This window comes from Trichechus manatus, unplaced genomic scaffold, assembly GCF_000243295.1.
Source record: "Trichechus manatus latirostris isolate Lorelei unplaced genomic scaffold, TriManLat1.0 scaffold00035, whole genome shotgun sequence".
In the NCBI taxonomy this organism is placed as follows: Eukaryota; Metazoa; Chordata; class Mammalia; order Sirenia; family Trichechidae; genus Trichechus; species Trichechus manatus.
This window is the reverse complement of record NW_004443971.1, coordinates 6,769,681-6,791,287: the sequence shown is the minus strand read 5'-3', so window position 1 is coordinate 6,791,287 and position 21,607 is coordinate 6,769,681. Positions and strand designations below refer to the sequence as shown.

The 21,607-nt window shown below is 48.8% G+C and overlaps 1 protein-coding gene and 1 non-coding gene across 2 annotated transcripts in view; both read right to left on the bottom strand.

The window, feature by feature from the left end:
* Window positions 1-21,607, bottom strand: part of PLXNA2 (plexin A2) — a 219,683-nt gene that overhangs the window by 55,527 nt on the left and 142,549 nt on the right. Inside the window, exons 9-11 of the mRNA XM_004375335.2 lie at window positions 10,923-11,123; window positions 9,166-9,262; window positions 5,299-5,489 (exon numbers count right to left, since the gene is read on the bottom strand). Of these exons, the coding sequence (XP_004375392.1) occupies window positions 5,299-5,489; window positions 9,166-9,262; window positions 10,923-11,123 (489 nt within the window). The remainder of the gene's footprint in view (window positions 1-5,298; window positions 5,490-9,165; window positions 9,263-10,922; window positions 11,124-21,607) is intronic.
* On the bottom strand, window positions 20,248-20,318 carry TRNAG-UCC (transfer RNA glycine (anticodon UCC)). Its single transcript has one exon. It is a non-coding gene; the product is annotated as a tRNA-Gly (tRNA).

Here is a 21,607-nt window from a genome sequence, read left to right as displayed (position 1 = left end):
TCAGCAAAAAAGAGGAAGACCCTCAATGAGATGGATTGACACAGTGGCTGCAACAATGGGCTCAAACACAGCAACAATTGTGAGGATGGTGCAGGCCCGGGCAAAGTTTCATTCTGTTGTACATACAGGCACTATGAGTCAGTACTGACTCGATGGCACCTAACAACAACAATTAACCTAAAGGTTGGCAGTTCAAACCTACTGTAAAAGAAAGGCCTGGGATGTGCTTCCATTAAGATTACAGTCAAGAAAACCCTACGGAGCAGTTCTACTCTGTAGTACATGGGGTGTCCATGAGTCTGAACTGATGCAATGGCAAGGGTTTGGTTATTTATTTTTTTAGTCTATTCATGCCCCTGGCCTGGGGTTAGTTTTCTGGTTAGCTATGGAGGCTTAGCTCCCTGCAAGTGTTCTCTTTCTATACAGGAGAAAACTGCAAAGGGTGTATACATTAGAAGTTTTCACCTTAAACTTTTGGAGGAAGCAGAGCGGCCGGCAGGGCAAACGGTTTCTAGCCTCTTCAAGGCTGCCAGTGTTCAAAAATAGCCTGCGGCTATGCTGGGAGAGGCTGGTATCACCCTGCCTCTCACCCAGGACTCACCTATCCAAGTGACAATTTTCCAGCCTAGCATGTGCATGGTATACAGTAATTGTTCATGAAATAGTTGCTTAATGTGCTGATCAATTTCTTTGGAACTGTGACGTCTTCTCCCTTTGCTCAGAACGCTCACTTAGAGTAGATACCTCTGCCATATTAGCTCCAAAGTCCCTATACCCTCCCCAAGTTCCTCTTTGCAAGAGCACGTTCAAGCTTCTCTCGTTCCTGCTGGGTCCTGCCTGCTCATTGCTTCTTGGGAAGTGTTTTCTCTGCACCCTCCATTCTAGTGGGTGGCTCCCAGCATCCTCCTCTTTGAGGGCCCAGCAGGTCCTGAAGCACAGGCTGGGGAGAGCAGAAATGTGGTGGGCCAGGCCAGCATGGGCTTTCCAGTCCTCTGCACTCTTCCTGTTCCCAGGGTTGAGCAGGTGACATGTGCACACACGCCCGGGATGACAGCTGGAATGGGAACAGCCTGGGATACTTCCCACAGGGGACAACGTCATTATCACACCAGAGCCGGCTGAGAAGGAGCAGACGGTGAGTGCTGAGGGGGTCCTAACCTGAAGTTTATGCAAACTGGGAAATTCGATAGGCTGTACAACTTGTCCTACACGAAGCTGCCATAAAAGATGGGTCTCTAGGGGTGGGCTCGGTTGCCATGGAGACAGCAGGGTAGGGAGGGGTTAAGGAAGAACACAGCTGTTCATCCAGCTAAGCTTCAGCCCACTCCTTTTCCTAAAGTAGAGCTCTCTGGAGGTCATCGTATTTATTTCCCTGACCACAGGCAACACAGCTCCCATTCTAGCCCCCAGCTATTTCCAGGACTGGAAATTCTGCCACCCCAGCAGCCATCACAGGTCATCACTGAGTCCTCCAGTCGCCTCTCAGGAAGGATCTGTGTAGTCAATGGCTTTTGTTTGTTTTGGGGCTTGTACTGATGGGGGTAACACATTTTGAAGATAAGGGCTAGAGGCAAGGAAGTGTGTATAAGAGGGTGTGGCGGGATACCTCACAGAATTCCAATGATTTAACATGGTTTAAGAGAAAGATCTCACTCATACGAAATGGCTAGAATAGGTGAATGTATATGGAGACCAGATTCTGTTAGTGATCGATTACACAGGCAGGAGGGAGGGAAAGGCTCACTGTTCGGGCAGCACTGAGCTTCTGTTTATGGTGGTGGCAACTTGGCAGCGGATACTGGTGATGGTTGATAACGTGATTAATGTAATGGGTGTCACTGAACTGTACATGTGAAAAAGGTTGAATTGGCAAAAATCTGTGCCAATGTCCAGGAATTAGTTGAGAACACTGAGAAAAAGCAAATGAGTTGATGGTTCTTAAAAGTAACTTTTAACAACAACAAAAAGGTAACTTTTAACAGATTATGCATTTTTGGCAAAAACTGCCGTAGAAATGAGGCTGTGCCCTTCTCAGGACATCCTATCAGGAGGCACCCGGCGCTGGTTTTCCCATTTTTGATGTTAACTTTGATCACTTGGTTAAGGTGGTATCTACCAGGCTTCTTCACTGTAAAGTTACTATTTTTATCTGTTGTAATTAATAAGTATCTTGTGGGGAAATACCTGTTTCTCATCATACTTTCTTCCACTAATTTTAGCATTCATTGATCATTCTTGCCTGAAACAATTATTACCACAAAGCTACCGAGTGATGATTTTCTATTTTCATTTTCCTTCTACATTTACTAGTTGGAATTCCCATGTAAAGGAGAGCTTTCCCTCTCCCCCGTTTTAAATTTACTCACTTACTTGTATCTAGCAATAAGGGCTGTGGGTTCTTATTTTATTCTATGGGCTATAGGCCATTGTTATTATTATTTTGTTACTCATATTATCCAAGATTCGGCCATTGGGAGTTTGTGCCTTTTGACATGCCCTCGGTATTTTTTTTTAGTTCTTCTTGCAAAAAACACATAACCAGAATTTAATCCTGAGGAAATATCAGACAAATCCAAACTGAGGGACATTCTACAAAATAACTGGCCAGCACTCTTCAACAGTGTCAAAGTCACAGATGACGAACAAAGACGGGGGGCCACGAGACCAGGACAGTGAAGTGCAACATGTGATCCTGGACTGGGTCCTGGAGCAGAGCAAGGACATCAGTGGGACAACCGGCAAAACGGGAATAAGGCACGCATATTAGATGGTAATACGTATCAATGCAAATTTCCTAATTTTGATAATTGCGCTGTGGTTATGTAAGATGTTAATTTTGGAGCATCTGGGTGAAGGGTATATGAAAGTTCTTTGTACTATTTTTGTACCTTTTTGTCAGTGTGAAATTATTTCAAAAAATGAACAGTTAAAAAAAAATGAATAATGACTTTTACAGGGAAGGGAGAAGATGCAGAACAAAAGACAATGATTCCAGGCAAGAGTGACTAAGAGGGTCTTGCACGTCTCCTCCCACATGTGCTCCTGAGTGGCTTGGGACACAGCATGGATCTGTCTCTCCCCAAAGAGGCTCTTCCATTTCTCAACACCAGCAGGAGACACTACTGCTTGGGGCGTCAGACTCCTGCTGATATGTTCCCTGGGAAAATCAATTACCGCCTAATTACCTCAGGGGTTAATTAGCCTCCGTGTGGCTTGGGTGTCCTCCGTGAATGGAGCAGCCTGTTAGTCCCCGGTCAGCGAGCAGGGCCGAGGCGGAGGTTTCCCAGTGACGGGCCTGCCTTGCGGCTGAGAAGGGTCCCCAGCCTGGTGGAGACTCAGGGGCAGCAGCTGGGGTTGGTTGAGGTAGGAGGTGCTGATGGAGGCTAGCCCCTGCCTGATTTAAGCTCCCCCATACTGCAGATGTACAGGGGCATAGAGACTGACAACTGCCACAGCAAGAATTACAGAACCATGCACGTTCTCAAGGCAGCAGTTGCTAGAAATCACCAGGATCAGAGAGAAGGCATGGAGCCCTGGGCAGATCAGGGAGCTGGCTGTCTCAGGGCAGGGGCTGGGGCACCACCGGCAGCCCCTGCAAACATTCTCTTCCAGCAAGATAAAGACAGAGGAGGAATTCAGTAGGTGTCACTGGCCATATCAAAGAGTACAATGGGATGGGGAGGCCCAATCTTTGAGGGGCAGTGTCTATACCCTCCTAACACCTTCCCCCTGGGATGTGGACCTCATACACACTCTCCCACGGTGCTGCACTTCCCCAGGGACGCATGGCCGTATGGATGGATCTGCATCTATCTTGTCTACAGAAAGAATAATAACAGTTGCCGTGGAGTCGATTCCAACTCATGGCAATCCCATGTGTGTCAGAGTAGAACTGTGCTCCACAGGGTTTTTAAGGGCTAATTTTTTGGAAGTAGATTGCCAAGTCTTTCTTCTGAGACACCTCTGGGTGGGCTTGAACCTTTCAGTTTGCACCACCCAGGGACTCCTATCTGGTCTATACCAGCTGGGAGAGGTCTGAAAATGAAGGATGATTTTATGTTATTTGGGCAAACTGTAGAGAATTTAAAAATGGTTTTATAATTAAATAAATCTGAGTCTGAATATTGGCTCTGTCAATCATCATCTGTGTGAACTTGGGCAAATTACTCAATTTCTCTGAGCCTCATTTTCTTCTCCTGTAAAAAGGAGATGAAAATGTGTAGCTCCCGGGGTTGTCGTGAGGACCAAATGAGACAGCCCCAAGCACGGGTACAGCACAGTGAGTGAATACAAGCTTCTCTTCAGATGACCCATCTACCAGGTACACGTAGACAAGACTCATTTCATCCTAAGTCTTTTTTAACTGATCTGAAGTTTCAATATAATTTTAGGAATACTCTAGAAGTTTCCCAGTACTGTGTGTGTCAGAGATGAGAACCAGGTTGCTGTCTTTGGCCGGTAGGGAAAATGAGCAGGAAAGGGACAGTGCATCCGCCCAGGGGAGAGGCAGAAAAGAACAGGCCCTCACGGCTTTCTCAACGTGCAGACGGCAGAGACACCTGCCCCAGCCATTATCCCTGCACCGTAAGGAACGTGCCATTCGCTTCCAAGCGCAAATGACGGCTGGGGAGTAGGCAGTGGTGAAGAGTGATGAGCGCACAATGCAATCAGAGCTGAGTCCGGCCATTCCTCTCCCGGCCTCTCAGACCCACGCAGCCGCATTTCACCCATATCATCTACTCATCTTTCTTTGCAATTTGCTACTCAGGAAACATCTTTTTTCCCCCCCAGGATAATTAACTCCCTATTTCTTTCTGTTAAAACACACAAACAAATTTGGGTGTAGAGTAAACCCTGGGAGATGGCATGGTGGCTCATGTCGTACCTGCCCTGACTTTCTTCCGTTTTCAACTTCGCCACTCTGAGCTAACTGCAGCTCCCAAAATCACATTTCTGCTGAGAAGAGCTAAACTTGCTTTCTGAAATGTTCACCCACCGCAGAGCGCATTTCTCGTCCCCACCTGGCTCAGCTGGCTTGGCAGGGGCTGGGCTGCTCCCTGGCCCTGCGTGGCGTGCTTGTGCACACAGACACGCTTACATGCACAGGCACGCAGACGCACTTGCGTGCATTTGTCACTTACACCTGAGCAGGGGCCACTGAGACACACGCAGAGTCTTTACACACCCTCACAACACATGTATCTAGCCACATTCTCCCACAAGGGCACCAGGTACTCCTCTCCCACCACAGCACGGGGTCAGCTCCTGGCTGTCGCTCCGGGATCTTGGGTGACTCACCTCGGTGATCTGGGGGTTGGAGCACTTGACATTGTGGCTGGACCAGTCGAGCCAGGGGCTGGAGGGGCTGGCACAGTGCTGGTGGAGGGTGCATCTGCGTTCGCCGCTGCACCAGCCGCACTCGAACTTCCGGTCGGCCTTCAGGCAGAGGCCGCAGCTCTCCCGCTGGGCTGCGCACTTGTAGAGGTGGACTGCAAAGACAGGGGCGGTCACAGGCGGCATCGGGGAGGGCTTCTCCCGAGTCGCCCGCTTCTTGCGGGCATGATGGAAAGTGTTCCCGACCATGAATAATGCCACTGAGCACCATTATCATTGCAAGAATAATTGATGGAGAATTAATAATGAAGTGAGCCTCTTGGCAGTCGTTTAAAGGCACTATAGAAAATAATACAAGAGTCTGGCTCGAGATTAAAACAGATCAGGGCTTTAATTGTGGACTCACGACTTCCTAGCAATGTCACAAATTATTTAACCTCCTTGAGCCTTGTTTACCTAATCTATAAAATGGGACTGATAATTGTTTGTTGTGAGGTTTGAATGAGACATTTTATATTAAGTGCTTAGCACAATGCCTGTTACATATTTGATGTTCTGTACGTGGTTATTATCTTTTCTTTGAACACCATCTACTTTCTTAAGCTGCTGCCTCTCTTGCTCTCATGTCTGGCCCTCACTGCGAGAGGCAGGGCTCATTTGCACGGCAGGTAAACGTGGCGCTCAAAGAAGGGCTTGATGACTTTCAGAGCCGGCTACGGTTATTGCGCTGAACAGGAATCCTGAAGCGCCATCTCTCTCTGCTGCTGGATTACGGGCCCTGAGAAGAGAGAGGAGGCTTCCTGACATGCTGGACACTACCTGGGTCTAGGAGAGGAGTCCCTGGGTGGCGCAATGGTGAAGCACTCACTACTAACTGAAAGGTTGGAGGTTCAAGCCATTCAGAGGTGCCTCGGAAGAAAGGCCTGGCAATCTACTTCTGAAAAACCACAGCCATTGAAAACGCTATGGAGCATAGTTCTACTCTAACGCACAGGGGATTGCTGTGAGTTGGAATTGACTTAATACCAACTGAGTTTGTTTTGGGGGGTGGAGAGGTGTCAGCTTGGGCTTAAAGAAATGTTAGGCAGCTGGTACTGAGGGAGACAGAGCTGAGAAGGAGAGAGGATGACACTGTCCTGCTCACGGCCCCTATGGATGCACAGCATGTCCCCAGAGAGGACAGACTGGCCACTTAGAGGTCACATTTGGAGTCTGCAATCCCCGGCCTTTGCTCTTACTGACTAAAAGCGCCCTCAAGGCGATAGTGGAGCTGTGCTTGCGAGCCTGGGGCTCAGTTCCTTGCCTGTTGGTGTTTTACACTCAGAGTCCCAAGTAGTCTGACTCCAGAAGCACAATACTCTGCAAGTCATCATTCAGCTCTGTGGTCAAGCTTTGGGATGCCCCAGGGGAGGCTGGGTTTTTGTTTTCATCCCTAGGACCTCATCCTTTTCTTCTGCTCTGTCAGACACCCTTCAGTCCCAGCTCCAGGGACTATACTTAAATATCCTCAAACCTATGGCTTCTTGTGGTAGAGGACAGCAACCTGGGAATCTTAAAATTAACAACGACACACCAAACATTTATCAGTATGGGCCAAGTGGTCCATATCCATTTGTTTATCTGATCCTCATGATGACCCTGTGAGGCAGGCATCCATCCCTCCATTCCACAGACAAGGAACTGGGATGTAGAGAGGTGACTAGTGCCAGTCAGCACAGCTGTAAGTAGAAGGGCAAGGATTTGAAGGCTGGTCTGTTGGATTCCAGAACCTGAGTGCTTTAGCGCTGTGGCCCTCTCTATCCATCACAGTGTGCGGCCCCTGGAACTCAGGCCCCGGGCGGTAGACAAGTGTGAAAACAGCACCGCCCAGGCACTGAAGGAACGTCTCACAAGCCGTCGAGAGCCATCCGTGAGGTTTCTGAGGTGACAGCTTGGATGCGGCTGTTTTTCTCTAAGCTCCAGGTACAAAGGCAACCTCTGGGAACTAAGCCCAGATCCTCAGCAGGGGAAATGTCTCCTCTCTTAGTGTGAGGAAATTTGGCCTGCGTATGAGGAGAGATAGGAAAAAAAAAAACACAAAACAACAACAAAAAAAACAACTCCCTGGCTCAGTTTCTTTTTCCAGCCTCAGTAGCATCAACTTTAGAGGCAGTATGGGGCCCAGAGCTGCAGCCCCATAGATGCTGAAGGACTTACAGACTTTCTATGGCCTTAGCCCCTCCCTCTGTGCCTGTGGAGTGACCCTCGGGCTGAAGGAGAGGCTTCTGACAGATCTAGCTTCTTGAAATGTGGTGCTCTGTGGTTCTTACCAGGGTGGGGGTGGGTGGGATGAGGGATTAAGGCTGGGGAAGGGGGTTCAAATCCCATAGTGGCCTGTGCAGCAGTACAGTGATGTGGTTAAGAGTATGTGCTCTGACAAGAATGAAGAAAACCAAAGATACAAGGGAAAGATTAGTCCAAAGGACTAATGGATCACAGCCTCCACCAGACTGAGTCCAGCACAACTAGATGGTGCCTGGCTACCACCACCGACTGCTCTGACAGGGATCACAACAGAGGGTCCTGGACAGGGCTGGAGAAAAATGTAGAACAAAATGCATACTCACCTAAAAAAACAGCAGACTTACTGGTCTGACAGAGACTGGAGAAACCCCGAGAGTATGGCCCCTGGACACCCTTTTAGCTCAGTACAGAAGTCACTCCTGAGGTTGACCCTTCAGCCAAAGGTTAGACAGGCCAATAAAACAAAATGAGACTAAAGGGGCACACCAGCCCAGGGGCAATGTCTAGATGGCAGGAGGGGACAAGAAAGCTGGTAATGGGGAACCCAAGGTTGAGAAGGGGAGAGTGTTGACATGTGTTGAGGTTGGCAACCAATGTCACAAAATAATATGTGTATTAATTGTTTAATGAGAAACTAATTTGCTCTGTAAGCCTTCATCTAAAGCACAATTGAAAAAAAAAAAAAAAAGAGCATGGGTCCTGAGATGAGGCTGGCTTGGCTCAAGCCCTGCTCCATCTCTTACTGACTCTTGGCACACTTCTTAACCTCTTTGGGTTTCGGTTTCCTCATCTATAACATGAGAACAAATAGGACATAGCTCTCAGAGTTGTCGTGACGATAAAGTACACTCAAACGCTCACTTAGGGAGCGCCTAGCCCACAGTGAATGCTTGTCAAAGCTGAGTTATTCTGATTATTCCTGAGAGCAGGGGCGGGATCTTGGTGTTTGCAGTGTTGAGGTAAGTGCCGACCAGGCACAAAGGAAGAGCTAACATGTGTTTCTAGGACGATGAATGAAGACAGCCCTCATGAGGGGCCCCTCCGGCTTCAACCCAGCTCTCCTTTCTGGGCTTCTCTTCCCCAGATGGAGCTTGAGTCGGTAGGCTGGTCCCCCCGCACCGCCCCCCACCCCAGGACCAGGAGAGCAGCCTCAGGCACCTTCTCTGTGCAGTGACCAGGGCCAAGGACAGGGGAACAAGACCCTGACTGGAAACAATATCTCCATTTCCAGGGAAGCTGGCAGGACTTCTCTGCCTGCTGTTCTCCTGGGTCAGGTTCCACAGATACTTCAAAGTCTCCAGGAGCCAAAGAAGAAGGTGGATGAGCCAGCAGCCACCTGCCTGGCAGATGCTCTGGTTGTAATAAAACAGGGCTCTCAACAGGACTCATTTGATGGCTCCAAATGTTGCTTTAGGATCCTCTGAAGAGTTCCACTGACAGAGGGAGTGTATTATTCATGGCACAGCAGCTGCCGGCTCTGATCCTTCCAGCCCCGGTCTTTCCCAGGGTCAAGAAAAGATCAAAACTTCACCTGAAGTAGCCGCTTACCTTTCAGGTCCTGAGGGTTGTCGATGATGAAATTGCCATTCCACACCACGGCAAAGTCCACGGCCAAGTTGCTGATGTCCATCCCGTCATACTGGTACTGCGGGAGAGGGGCAGAGGCATGTGGCCAGTCAGACTCTACCACGGGGTCAGGGACGCTGCTGGCATCTCAGGGACGACAGCAGGAAACGAACCAAGGGCTCGCGTTCCCTCTGGGCCGAGAAAGGAGCAGGGAAGGATCAGGGGAACCCCGTGTGCTGCTCCAATCATCCCTACGGTGCTGGTCCTCTGACTCCCAGTCACTAACATCACCAGGATCCAGCGCAAGCTCCTGAGCTTGACATTCAGGGCCTTCTAGAATCTAATCCAAACTGACTTCTCCAACCTTCTCATCCACTCGTCTTTGAATTCACCTGTCTGCAAACACACCTGCTAAGGTCCTCTCACAAGGACTCATAAGGAATGCTTCCCTCTAACTATGACCTCCTTGTTTAACCCATGCTCATTCTTCCGGTTCTGCTCAGATGCCCCTGCCCAGGTATCTTCTCGGACCTCCCTGCCAAACATCCCTGAGCCTCTCTGTCCTCTGGTGTCACCGTTTTCTGCCTGTAACGCAGCTCTTCCCATGAGCTGCTTGCATCTTTTCATGCCCAAGTCCAGTCTTTCTAGAAGACCCATATGTTTCTGGAGGCCAGACCCTGCGGTGGGCCTCTGTCTCTGCACATGAGCCCGACTTTGGTCAAGAGTCCACTAGGGAAAGTACCCACAGCTTTCTGGGCACAGATCTGATCAGTCCTACAGTGAAAGGCCTCAAGCGGTGGCTGAGAGTCAACTTTCTGTCATGCTGGCCCCATAGAGTACTTTTAAGCCAGCCCTTCACATACTTCAGAAATTGCCCCTCTCAGTGGTCCAGCCCCCTGTGCTCTGTGAAGGAGGCCCCTGGGCATCCTCTCCATGGAGACTGGCCCAGCCCTGGCCGCTTAGCTCTTGAGGGCATGTCACTGTCAGCCTCCTGCCCCCAGCCCTTCCTGCCGCCTTTCCTCCCTTTGTTTTGTTCCGGTCCTTTCTCATCCCGCCATCTCCTCGTGCTTGGTGATTGGCGGCCTTCCACTGATTACAAATTCTATCGAGCGCCTGTGACCTGGGAATCTGACAGCTCCCTGATAAGAGGCCCAGATTCTCTTTATCTCTCCCAGGCGAATTAGCCTCCCTCAACACCTTTGTCACGGCAGGAGCTGACCCCCCACAGTCAGAGACAGGGAGTTGGCAGATAAAAAGATCTTCTCTGGGCTAGTATTACAGTTAGACACCTTATGGCTTTCTGCATTGGTTTAACCCTTGCTGCTCCTGAAATCCTCTGCTTCCTCCTTCTCTGACCTCCCACCTCACTGCATCCTGTCCTGCTTCCAGCTTGCCTCTTCCCACGTGTTCCTCCTGGGTAGCCCCCTCCAGGTTAGGCACACCCTGAATGGTGGCAGGATCTGGGCTAGAACTGACTCTCTGGCTAAAGTTTCACCAAAGGCAAAGAGGTGCTCTTTAAACTTCAGGGAAGGACACGAAGCTCTTAATTTCTGCCATGAGGTCCTCATAGCACTTGGTCCTCTCTGACATTAACCCACTCTGCTCTGGCTGAGGGGTCTGGGGATGTGGGGTCAGTCTATGGACCCAGAAAGTTCTAGAAGCTTGGGCAGGCCAGGCTGAGGCCATGGATGTGAGAGAAAGCCGTGGTCCAGACAGAGTCCGAGCCCGAGTCCTCTTACCGAGCTGTTCTGGCACTGGACGCTGGAGCTGTTGAAGCGCAGGGCAGGGACTCGGTGGATGGCCCCTTGGATGCTGAGGACACACTCATAGCCTCGCTGGCCGGACTGAGGCTGGGGCAGGTTTCGGGCCTTCAGAGTGATTGGCTTTACCTCCCCGACAGGTATCAGGATCTCTTCCGTGGGCACTAGCTGGGGACAGTCCTGCGGAGCAAGCAGAGAGGCTCTCTCTGTCCTTGGCTCATACTTTCCTACTCACCTGAGCCAGGGCAGGGGCGGGACCCGGATGCTAGGCCAGCCCCTCTGTGTGCAGGTGGGCTACCCATGAGAAGGACACTACTGCATTTAAGAGCCACGTGGAGTCAGCCAGGAAAATGAAACCTATCACTTAGCTCCCGAGGCTTGGATATTATCACTGGTATCCCGCAGTTGTTCTGTATCTGGTGTGCATGCTACAGTTGAGGAGTTAATTTTAAAGCACGAGTGTGGCAGGCTGTGGATGTTTATCTTCTGAGATACAGGATAAAAGAGCCTCCGTGTGTCGCGGTCCCCAACCCTGGAGCCCCCGGCTCTCGGTTTCATCTCGTTACCCAGCTCCAGCTGCTCTGCCCCTTGCATCGTCCGGTGCTTGAAGCGTCCTGTTATCGGCAGCGTCAGCTTCCCAGCTCCGACTGTGCGGGGCTTTCCAGGAGGTTGATCAAGCCCTCCCAGCAGTGCTCTAAACACTTGCTCTGCCTTTTTATCTCATTTCATTACCAGGCCCTGCATGAATGCCATGTTGCTTTGGAAAACAAAACCCCCAAAAAGAAAGTCTTGATAGGGAGGGGCTATCATTAGGACCGAGAGAGAGAAAGTAAGAAAGACTGATTTTACTCAGTTCTATTCCTAGATGCTGCTCCCTTCCGGAAGTCAAATTACCAGCTCCCACAGCTCCAACCCCTGCCATTGGCTGTTGTCCGTTTTCTCCCTCTCCCCTGGGGAAGACCAAGCCTCGTGACCCCTGGCAGCGAGGATGTGGAAACCACCTCCACATGGAATTGTTTCCTCTCTCCAGGGAGATTCTTACAGGAGACTCCTCTCTCCCCTCTCCTCCCTGTGCCTGGGAGAGGGTGTGGGGAATATGTGGGGTGGATGTTGTTCCAATGCAGGCAGAAGGTGCTAATGGCATTTAGGGCCTGAGTGCCAGGATTGCTACTTCCTGCAAGAAATAAAAAAAACTGTCCTCCTCCTAATGCCAGAGGCCCTGGTGGCACAGTGGTTGAGAGCTTGGCTGCTAACCAAAAGACTGGCAGTTCAAATCCACCAGCAGCTCCTTGGAAACCCTATGGGGCAGTTCTACTCTGTTCTATAAGGTTGCTATGAGTCGGAATCCACTTGATGGCAATTGGTTTGGTCTTTTGGGTTTAAGGCCAGAGGCAACCCCTGTAAAGAAAACTTGTATAACATAGGTAGCGTTGAGCAATGGAGCAGTCTGTAGGCCTCCTACTCACAGGATGGCCTCAGGCACTCGCTTCTCGTCTCTTGGCCTCAGTTGCAAGCCGTTCACGATCTGACCCTGCCTGCCTCTGACCCCCGCTGTTCCTTTACCTAGTTGTCCAGCCATACTGAGTTTATGCTTAGTTCTGAGGTGCCATCTCCCTTGCTGGAGCCCCTAGGTGGTTCAAATGGTTAATGCATTCAGCTGCTAACTGAGAGGTTGGCAGTTTCAGTCCACCTAGAGGTGCCTTGGAAGCAAGGCCTGGAGATCTACTTCTGAAAAATCAGTCCTTGAAAACCCTATGGAGCACAGTTCTACCATGAGTTGACTCCACGGCAACTGGGAAGTGGGGTCTCCCTTACTTACCCACTTCCGTTCCTTAGAACATGCTGTTTCCCTCTGCCAGAAACACTCTCCCCTACCTCCTTCCCTCTCTCTTCCTCCTGGCCCCTGTCCTGTCTCAACCCTTTCTGAGCTGATTATCTCTGAATCAGCCTCAGCGTCACCTTGCTGGAAAGCTTTCCCTGGCCCCTCTTCCCCTGCCCTCACCTTCAGGGTGGCTTTTGCACATTGTGCCATGATCACATTTAGCCCACAGAACTGCCATTTCTTGTTGACTTGCTTGTCCTCACTGGGCTGAGAGCTCCTTGAGGGTTAGGTTCTAGGTTATTCTTCCCCATGTCCTCAGTCTTTAGCCCAGTGCCATGTGTATAGCAGATACTTGGTTATTGTTTGTGGAGGGGAAATGGAAAATTAGAAAATGAAGCAATGGACTAAAAGATCTCTAAGTTTCCTTCTAGCTCCAACTTTCTAGATTCTTTAGAGATGACTGTCAAGCCCTGCCCTTGGGACATCACAAGACTAGAGAAGAAGTTTGATCCCAAAAGCTGGGGTTGGAGATGATCATTGTTTCTGGAGTTGCATGATTACGAACTTAGCATGTCTAAATCTATCAAGGATCCTGAGGATTTATGAAAAATTAGGTCCAGAAGAAATTTCCTAGGAGGGCCTGGGTGGACCTTTGGGGCCACTGATGCCATCCCTCTGCTCGTGGGTCAGCTGCGTGTGACGACCCCGAGCCAGGCAGGGCTTCCACTACAGACAACGCCATGAGGAACCCCAGAACAGATGGGTCCCTGCTCAGGAGCCAGCCACTCAAGCTGCCCATGAGTAAACTGGCTCTTTACTGCACTTTCACTTTCTTTCCCTGGGAGCACTCCTGATGGAGGCTTCCATATACCGATAGTCCAGCAAAACAAGACAAAACAAAACACAAACAAACAAACCCAAACACCACACGTGAGGCAAACCCAGGCATCCTATGGAAAGGAGATACCACCTCCTATTAGTGACTAGAAAAATCCCCATCCAGGCCAATAAACTAGAATTTAAATTTAGACTAGAAATAAGGCTGAGGTATAATGGTGTGGGGGTGTGTGTGTGTGTGTGTGTGTGTGTGTGTGTGTGTGTGTATGAGAGAGAGATTTTCAGACTCTGAGCCAGTTAATATATTGTGAATGTTGACCAGCTGTTTTTCAGTTCTAATGAGTTCAGACAACAAATTCAAATTTCAGTAGCAGGGTCTTAAAGATGTGGTTTTGGGAAGTAACGTGTGCATCCCTGACCACCCCTGTATAGATGTATCTCCATCCTCATCTATTTTGTGGTCCAGTCTATCAATGAGCCTCACAGGATCATGAGTAGATTTTAGGGGCACTCTTTTAAGTTTTTTTTTTTAAAGAGAGTCTAGAATTTTAGAAAAATTTCCCATGGACTGCTGTTTCAGACAATTTGGAGCTACTTTTAAAGACAATGACTAAAGTCTCCCCAAATGCCTACACAGGCCACCAGCTTGCCCCAATATGCCTTTGTGATTATTTGGCTATTCCTCGCAGCCAGTCTTTAAGGCAAAGGAAAAAAAATGCTGGTGTCCTAGAGACAAGCTCTCCTTGGGAAATAGGGGAAGATATGGACCCTTTGGGTTGTGAGATGGTTCTGATGAATATACTAATTAGGAAGCAGAGAGTCTTGGGTGGAAATGGCCGTGGTAGGGGCTGAAGACAGGTGCAGGAGAGCTGCCAGCCCCAAATACTGCCAAGTTGTTGGAATTTCGATACCTCTGAGGCTTGCCGAAAGTGACTGGTTTCATCAGGGTACTATCAGGCCACTTTCAGCCTGTTTGCTTCTGTGAGTACACACACACACACACACACACACACACACACGGGCACACATGCGCAAGCATACACACATTCAGTTCCTGTCCTAGTAACCAGAAAGCAAAAAAATGCAATATGCTATTCCTTGCAGAATGTTAAGACTGCTTTTAACATCCTTAAGACACTCATTCCTGCTGCCGATCCTCACAGTCTGCTGATTAGGAACAATCTCTTTAGGTCATCTTATTCCTCCTCTGCCTCTAGGCCACTGGCAACCAGGATCACCTCGTTAGCAACAATCTTAGTTGAACCAAGACGAGTAGGTGTCCTGTCTGGGAATGCCCCAGGGTGGGATGGCTGGGGAGGAGCGGACGTGGCTACGGGGGACAGGGACCCTGGCTTCAGAGCCTTGGGAGTCCTGGGGTCCAGCGCCCACTCTGTGCAGCTGTGCGTGGCCAGCATTCTGCGCTGGGGACTCTTCAGCCCTTTGAAATGACTTCTCCCATGTGGAAATGGCATTATCTTCACCCACTGGACTTCAAAGAGAGAGAGCAGCCAGCATCCTGGGAAGTTAATCGGATTTATTTGGTTCTATCTTTCCCCTGGGACAGGGTGTAAAGAAGATATTTATGTATCTACATCTCACTAGGCCTGGTTTAGCCATGGAGGGAGATGAGCTTTTAAAGCTGAAAGCCATATACATGCCCGTGCACACCCGCGTGCTAACGCTGTGTCACAGCCTGATCCGGCCCAGGGGGGCAGAGCCCCCACCCCGAGACCTGCTGTGCTCTGGGCAGCTTAAAGTTCTGACTCATTACCTTAAAAGAGCTCGAGAGACGGTTGACTGAAATTCCGTTTCCTCATCTACAAAGTGGTGCCACCAGTACCTGACGACCTTAGACTGAATGAAAGAAGGGTATGGAAGTATGTTGTAAGTGGCAATAAGCTGGATTAACTACTGTTGTTAGTATTATTACTGCACATGTCTCGCATGTATAAGTGTATGTGAATATGTGAACACAGAACCTGAGGACTTGAACTTAATCAAGGCCAGCTTGGGAAATTAACTCTAAATCCCAGCTTCTGCATTAATTTATCATCGGAAAATTGCTTAACTCTCTATGCCTCAGTTTACTAATCTGTAATAGAATTCACTTCATAGGGTAGTTGCTAAGATTAAATGAGCTATTTAAAATGCTGCATATATAATAAAAACCAAAAAGACCAAAAATCCCAAATCTGTTGTCGTCCAGCTGATTCCAACTCATGGAGATCCCATATGTTACACAGTAGAACTGCTCCACAGGATTTTCTTGGCTGTAATCCTTGCAGAAGCAGATTGCCAGACCTTTCTTTCACAGCTCTTCTGGGTGGGTTTGAACCACCAACATTAGGTTAGTAGTTAAGTGCAAACCATTTGTGCCACCCAGGGACTTTTGTGTATATAATAAGTACTCAATAAATATTACCTACCGATATTTTTATTTTTCTATTGCATTCACTCGAGCACGGCTGTTCCTCACTGTTGAAGATGCGGGCAGATTTACCTTACGTGCTTTTACTCTGGAAACGGCGCTGCTGACTCATCCTCTGTGGGGAGTTTCCCCATCTTCTGACCTGAATTTGTGCTGGCCGTCCACACTCTACCTGTCCCTGAGCCTCCATCACCACCAGCACAGGGACAGATTGAAGTCAGGTTTGCAAGTGTGGCTGTGGCCAGGGAGACACACATACTAACTGGTCCTGATTTTTGGTACAAAGCAGACTGTACTCAGCTTTTTGGGATGCCTGAGTTCTCTGCAGCCTCGGGCAAAAACCTAAATTTTTAGCATCCTGGTTACTACGTATGTCCAACGTGAAGTATCTGAGACTGCAGGGCTGTTTGAGAATCAATTGAGATGCCATATGTCAGCGGTTCTCAATTTCAAGCCTAATCTGGGATGCAGCCCATGCATTTGAAATTCTAACAAGTTCCCAGGTGATGCTGATGCTGTTGGTACCTGGGACATTCTGAGAACTCTTACCACATGTGAAAGAATTACAGATGTGTAATACATTAACCTTGCAATGTTAATCAACGGAGCTAGTCAGTTACATAGGATGGTGAAACTTTGTCTTGCTTACTTTGGACATGTCATCAAGAAAGACCAAACCTTAGAAAAAGACATCATGTTTGGTAAAGCAGAGGGTCAGTAAAAACAAAGGAGATGGACTGACAATAGCTACAACAGTGGATTCAAGCGTACCAAAGATCATGAAGATGGTGCAGGACCCGGTAACATTCCATTCTTTAAACACAAAGTTGCCACGAAGCCCACTCAATGGCAACGAACAACAACAATCGTTACACATTGTTTCCAGGAGGTAAGCAGATATAAAATTTTGATTCCAGGAGGGCCTTACTAAAAGCATAGAGCTAGTGTACAAATCCCAAAGGAGCAACTAAGAAGAGTCCCAATTCCTGAGGAGCCTGAAGAGTTAGACAGAACTCCTGACAGACTGAGGGAAACCCCACCCAGGGCGGGCACCTGCACCTTCGCATTTCCCCAACGTTTGGGTACGAGGTTCCCTGAAAGCAGTGCTTTGGACAGAAAAGAGCTATTTGCTGGGAAGCGGTGTTGTGTGACAGGCTGTGACTAAGAGTTGAAGCAGTATTTCTGGAAGCTAAGGAAGGGGTCCTAGCAACCTCGCTGGAAGCCTATAGCTTATTTCCTTTCGGGAGCAAAATCAGGAGCTGGATGGAGTTTGGGCTTCCCTCATGCCCTCCAGACAGCCAACTCTGGAGGCCGTGCCAGGCACCAGCGCATATAAGCAGTACGTGAGCAACAGTCCACGCCGTCCAGCTCACGTGAGCTGGGGAGATAAGGGCAGACAGGGGACCGCCCCCTCCAACTCAAAGGAACAGACATGAAGGACAGAAAATGAGACGAGGAGAAGGGAAGCCTCTGGGTTTGCACCCAAGGCTCTTTTGGCATTAATTTAATCCTGAGCTGCAGCAAGGCAATTGCTTCTCCAGGGCCCAGCACTCCAGAACATTTGAGTCAGTCATGGCTGAGAGAGAACTATGTTTCAGTGACTTCTAGATGGTGTGAGGGAGGCTGGGCATGTTTCCAATTAGCCTTCTGGGGCTCAGCCCCGTGGACCTCTACCCTGGCACCCCGCGTGTTTGTCTTGCTTTGTTACACGCATTCCCCCAGCCCCAGCTGCAGATTGTTTGTTTTGGTGTTTGGCTTCTAGTGGTTTCTCTTTGCTGGCGGGGGCCCCTAGGAGAAGTGAAGAAGCTGCTCCTTCTTGTCTAGATCTGCATTTCACCCTCCCTTCTGTATTCTGGTGGCACAGTGGTTAAAGCACTCAGCTGCTAACTGAAAGGTCGGCCGTTTAAACCCACCAGCTGCTCCTTGGGAGAAAGGTGTGGCAGTCTGCTCCCGCAAAGATTTACAGCCTTGGAAACCTTATGGGGCAGTTCTCCTCTGTTCTACAGGGTCGCTATGAGTCAGAATCGACTCAGTGGCAATGGGTTTGGCTTGGTTTTTGTTCTGGGGTCTTCCCTGGATCTATTTTATTAAGGAATTTAGGCGTTTAGAAGGTCCTTGGGTGGCACAAATGATTAAGCACTTGGCTACTAACTGAAAGGTTGGCGGTTTGGAGCCACCCAGAGGTGCCTTGGAAGAAAGGCCTGGCGATTTGCTTCTGAAAAGTCAGTTCTACTCTGTAACACAAGGGGTTGCCATGAGTGGAAATTGACTAGACAGCAACTGGTTGGTTGGTTGGTTACGAGTTTTCAAGTGGCCAACGTGAAAGTTGGCGTCTGAGGCTGTTTATCACAATCGTTCACTGCCCTTGCTTGCCTCTAACCAGGAAGTGCCTGTGGCTTTTGCTCTTTCTGGCCAGTTGGCCTCCTTTAGCCATTCTTCTCTTGGCTCCTGTGCTGTGTTATCCATCCACCCACCCCACACCTTCTGCTCTCAGGCCCCTTTCTCTGAGTCAGAAGACAGCCTGAAAGCACTTTCATATCCTCACAGAATCTCAGGGCTGTGATTAGCTTCCAGCGCCCACCAGGACCTGTGGGGTGCTTTTAGGCCAGCTGGAGCAAAGCATACAGAGTGGCTGGAGGAACATCCTGTCCTGAAAGGTCCCCAAGGCGCTGGCTGGTCCAACCATACCAAGGCCCCTGTGCACGGGTCTGCCTAAATGCCACTGTGGGGACAGTCGATGAGCTGCGTTTCTCCCTTTTCCTGGCTGATTCTAACACATGTTGTTTCAGAAATTAAGAAGAGTTCAAGGCCATGGGTGTGTGTTTCGGTTTCTTAGTGCTGCTATAACAGAAATACCACAAGTGGGTGGCTTTAACAAATAGAAATTTATTTTCTCACAGTTTGGAAGGCTAGGAGTCTGAATTCAGGGCACTGGCTCTAAGGCAAGGCTTTCTTTCTCTTTTGGCTCTGGTGGAAGGTCCTTGTCTCCTTTCAGCTTCCATTCCTCTACTAAGGAGACCTGCTGGTGTAGTGGTTAAGTGCTTGGCTGCTAACTGAAAGGCTGGTGGTACAAACTCACCCAGCAGCAATGCAGGAGAAAGACCTGCTGATCTGCTTCTGTAAAGATTACAGCCAAGAAAACCCTATGGGGCAGTTCTACTCTGTCACACGGGGTCGTGACTTGAGGGCACCCAGCAACAACAATATTCCTGGGTGCCTTGGCTATCTTCATGTGGCTGGCATCTATCTTCCCTCATCTATGCTTGCTTGCTTTTGTGCCTAATCTGCTCCTTTTATACCTCAAAAGTGATTGGTTTAAGACACACCCTAAACTAATATGGTCTCATTAACATAACAAAGAAAATCCTATTCCCAAAGGGGATTATATCCACATGTATAAACCAAACCTCTTGCCGTGGAGTTGATTCCCACTCATAGCAGTCCCCATAGGACAGGGTAGAACTGCCACATAGGGTTTCCAAGGCTGTAGTCTTTACGGAAGCGGACTGCCACATCTTTCTCCCGTGGAGCAACTGGTGGCTTTGAACCACCAACCTTTTGGTATGTAGCTGAGTGCTTAACCATTGCACCACCAGGGCTCCATCCACATGTATAGGGGTTAGGATTCTAACACATATTTTGGGGGTACACAATTAAATCGTTAACAGTGTGTGCTGGGGAAACCTTTCAAGGGCTTCTTTCTTATGTGTATGCATGGAAGCAGCCAGCACCGCTCTCAAGATACGGAGAAACAGGAATCTCCATTTCTTGAAATTGTAGATAAGGACTTTCCCTCAATGGAATTTGTGTAAAGTGGTCGTTTGCTCATCTATTCTTTCATGCATGCATTCTACAAAACATTTACTAGGTAAGACAATGAGGATTGAAAGAAGAGTAAGGTGCAGCCCTTGCCTTCAAGGAGTTAATAGTCTGGTGCAGGAGGGAGATATGTGTGGAAAGGCTATATGGTTGTTAGCAGACTCGTGGCTACCCCATGCACAAGGGAATAAAATGCTGCCTGGTCCTGCGCCATCCCTGTGACTGGTTGTAGATCGGACCATTGTGACCCATAGGGTTTTCATTGGCTGCTTTTCAGAAGTAGAGTACCAGGCCTTTCTTCATAGTCAGTCTCAGTTTGGAAGCTCTGCTGAAATCTATTCAGCATTTTAGCAACATGCAAGTTTCCACTGACCGATGGGAGGTGGCTGTGCATAAGATGCATTGGCTGGGAATTGAACCCAGGTCTCCTGCATGGAAGGCAAGAATTCTACCACTGAACCACCACTGCCCCCCACATAGAAAGGCTATGTTGTTGTATGCTGTTGAGTCGATACTGACTCATGTGACCCTATAGGACAGAGTAGAACTGCCCCACAGGGTTTCCTAGTCAGAAGTCTTTACAAGAGCAGATCACCAGGTCTTTTCTCCTAAAGAGCCACGGGTAGATTCACAATACCAACCTTTCGGTTGGTAGCCAAGCAGCTCACCACTGTGCCACCAGGGCTCTTCAAAAGGCTGTGTTGTTGTTAGGTATTGTGAGTCGGTTCCGACTCATAGCAACGCTATGTACAACAGAACGAAACACTGCCCGGTCCTGAGCCATCCTCACAATCATTGTTATGCTTGAGCCCACTGTTGCAGACACTGTGTCAATCTGTCTCGTTGAGGGTCTTCTTCTTTTTCACTGACCCTCTACTTTACCAAGCATGATGTCCTTCTCCAGGGACTGGTCCCTCCTGATAACATGTCCAAAGTATGTGAGACGATGTCTTGCCATCCTTGCTTCTAAGAAGCATTCTGGCTGTACTTCTTCCAAGGCTATAGTAGTATATAAAATGCTACAATGTCACTTATTTACATTTGTGAATTTTCTAAAAGGTGGAACATGAGGGAAATGTGTGTATATGCACACATGTATTTGTATGAACACATAAGGTCCCTATAGTTGTTCAGACTCAACTGGACACTCCAGGGCATGAAAAGCATTAGAAATAAGAAGGAGAAACTGACCAGGCCAGTGTCACTGTCCTGAGGCAAGCTGTGGTTATATAGGAAAGTCAACATTGATGACTAATCACTGAATGGAATAGTCATTGGAAAGATAAGTAGTTTGATGGTTCATTGTGTTAATAAGAAAGGTGGGTGAGACTTTTAGCAAGGCCTAGTTCTTGTCACTAGCTGAATTTCTCTCTTTCTATAAGGCTACCCACTCAGTCATACATCAGAGTCAAAGAATCTTTGAATGTGAGGGCTGGAGGAGAGGCTGGCACGAAAGGACAGTTGCGAGTGAATGTACTATTGACCTAGAATATGTCTGCAACCAAGCAAAAGCCTAGACTCAAAGGCTGAACGCTATTCACTGCACTCTTCTGGGCCACGTGGTCTGTGTGGTTGGATACGTTTCCTCTAAGCTTTCAGCCTCAACCCCCAGTTCCCCTCAAGCTTTTCAGTGCATAGAGTTCTTAGGAGTCTAATAGATTCAGCACACTTCTTTGCCTCTGGGGTCATTTGTTGCCACTTTTTAAAGCTTTATGACAACAGAGCTTTTAACATGTAGTCTCTGGCAGGAGGACCAAG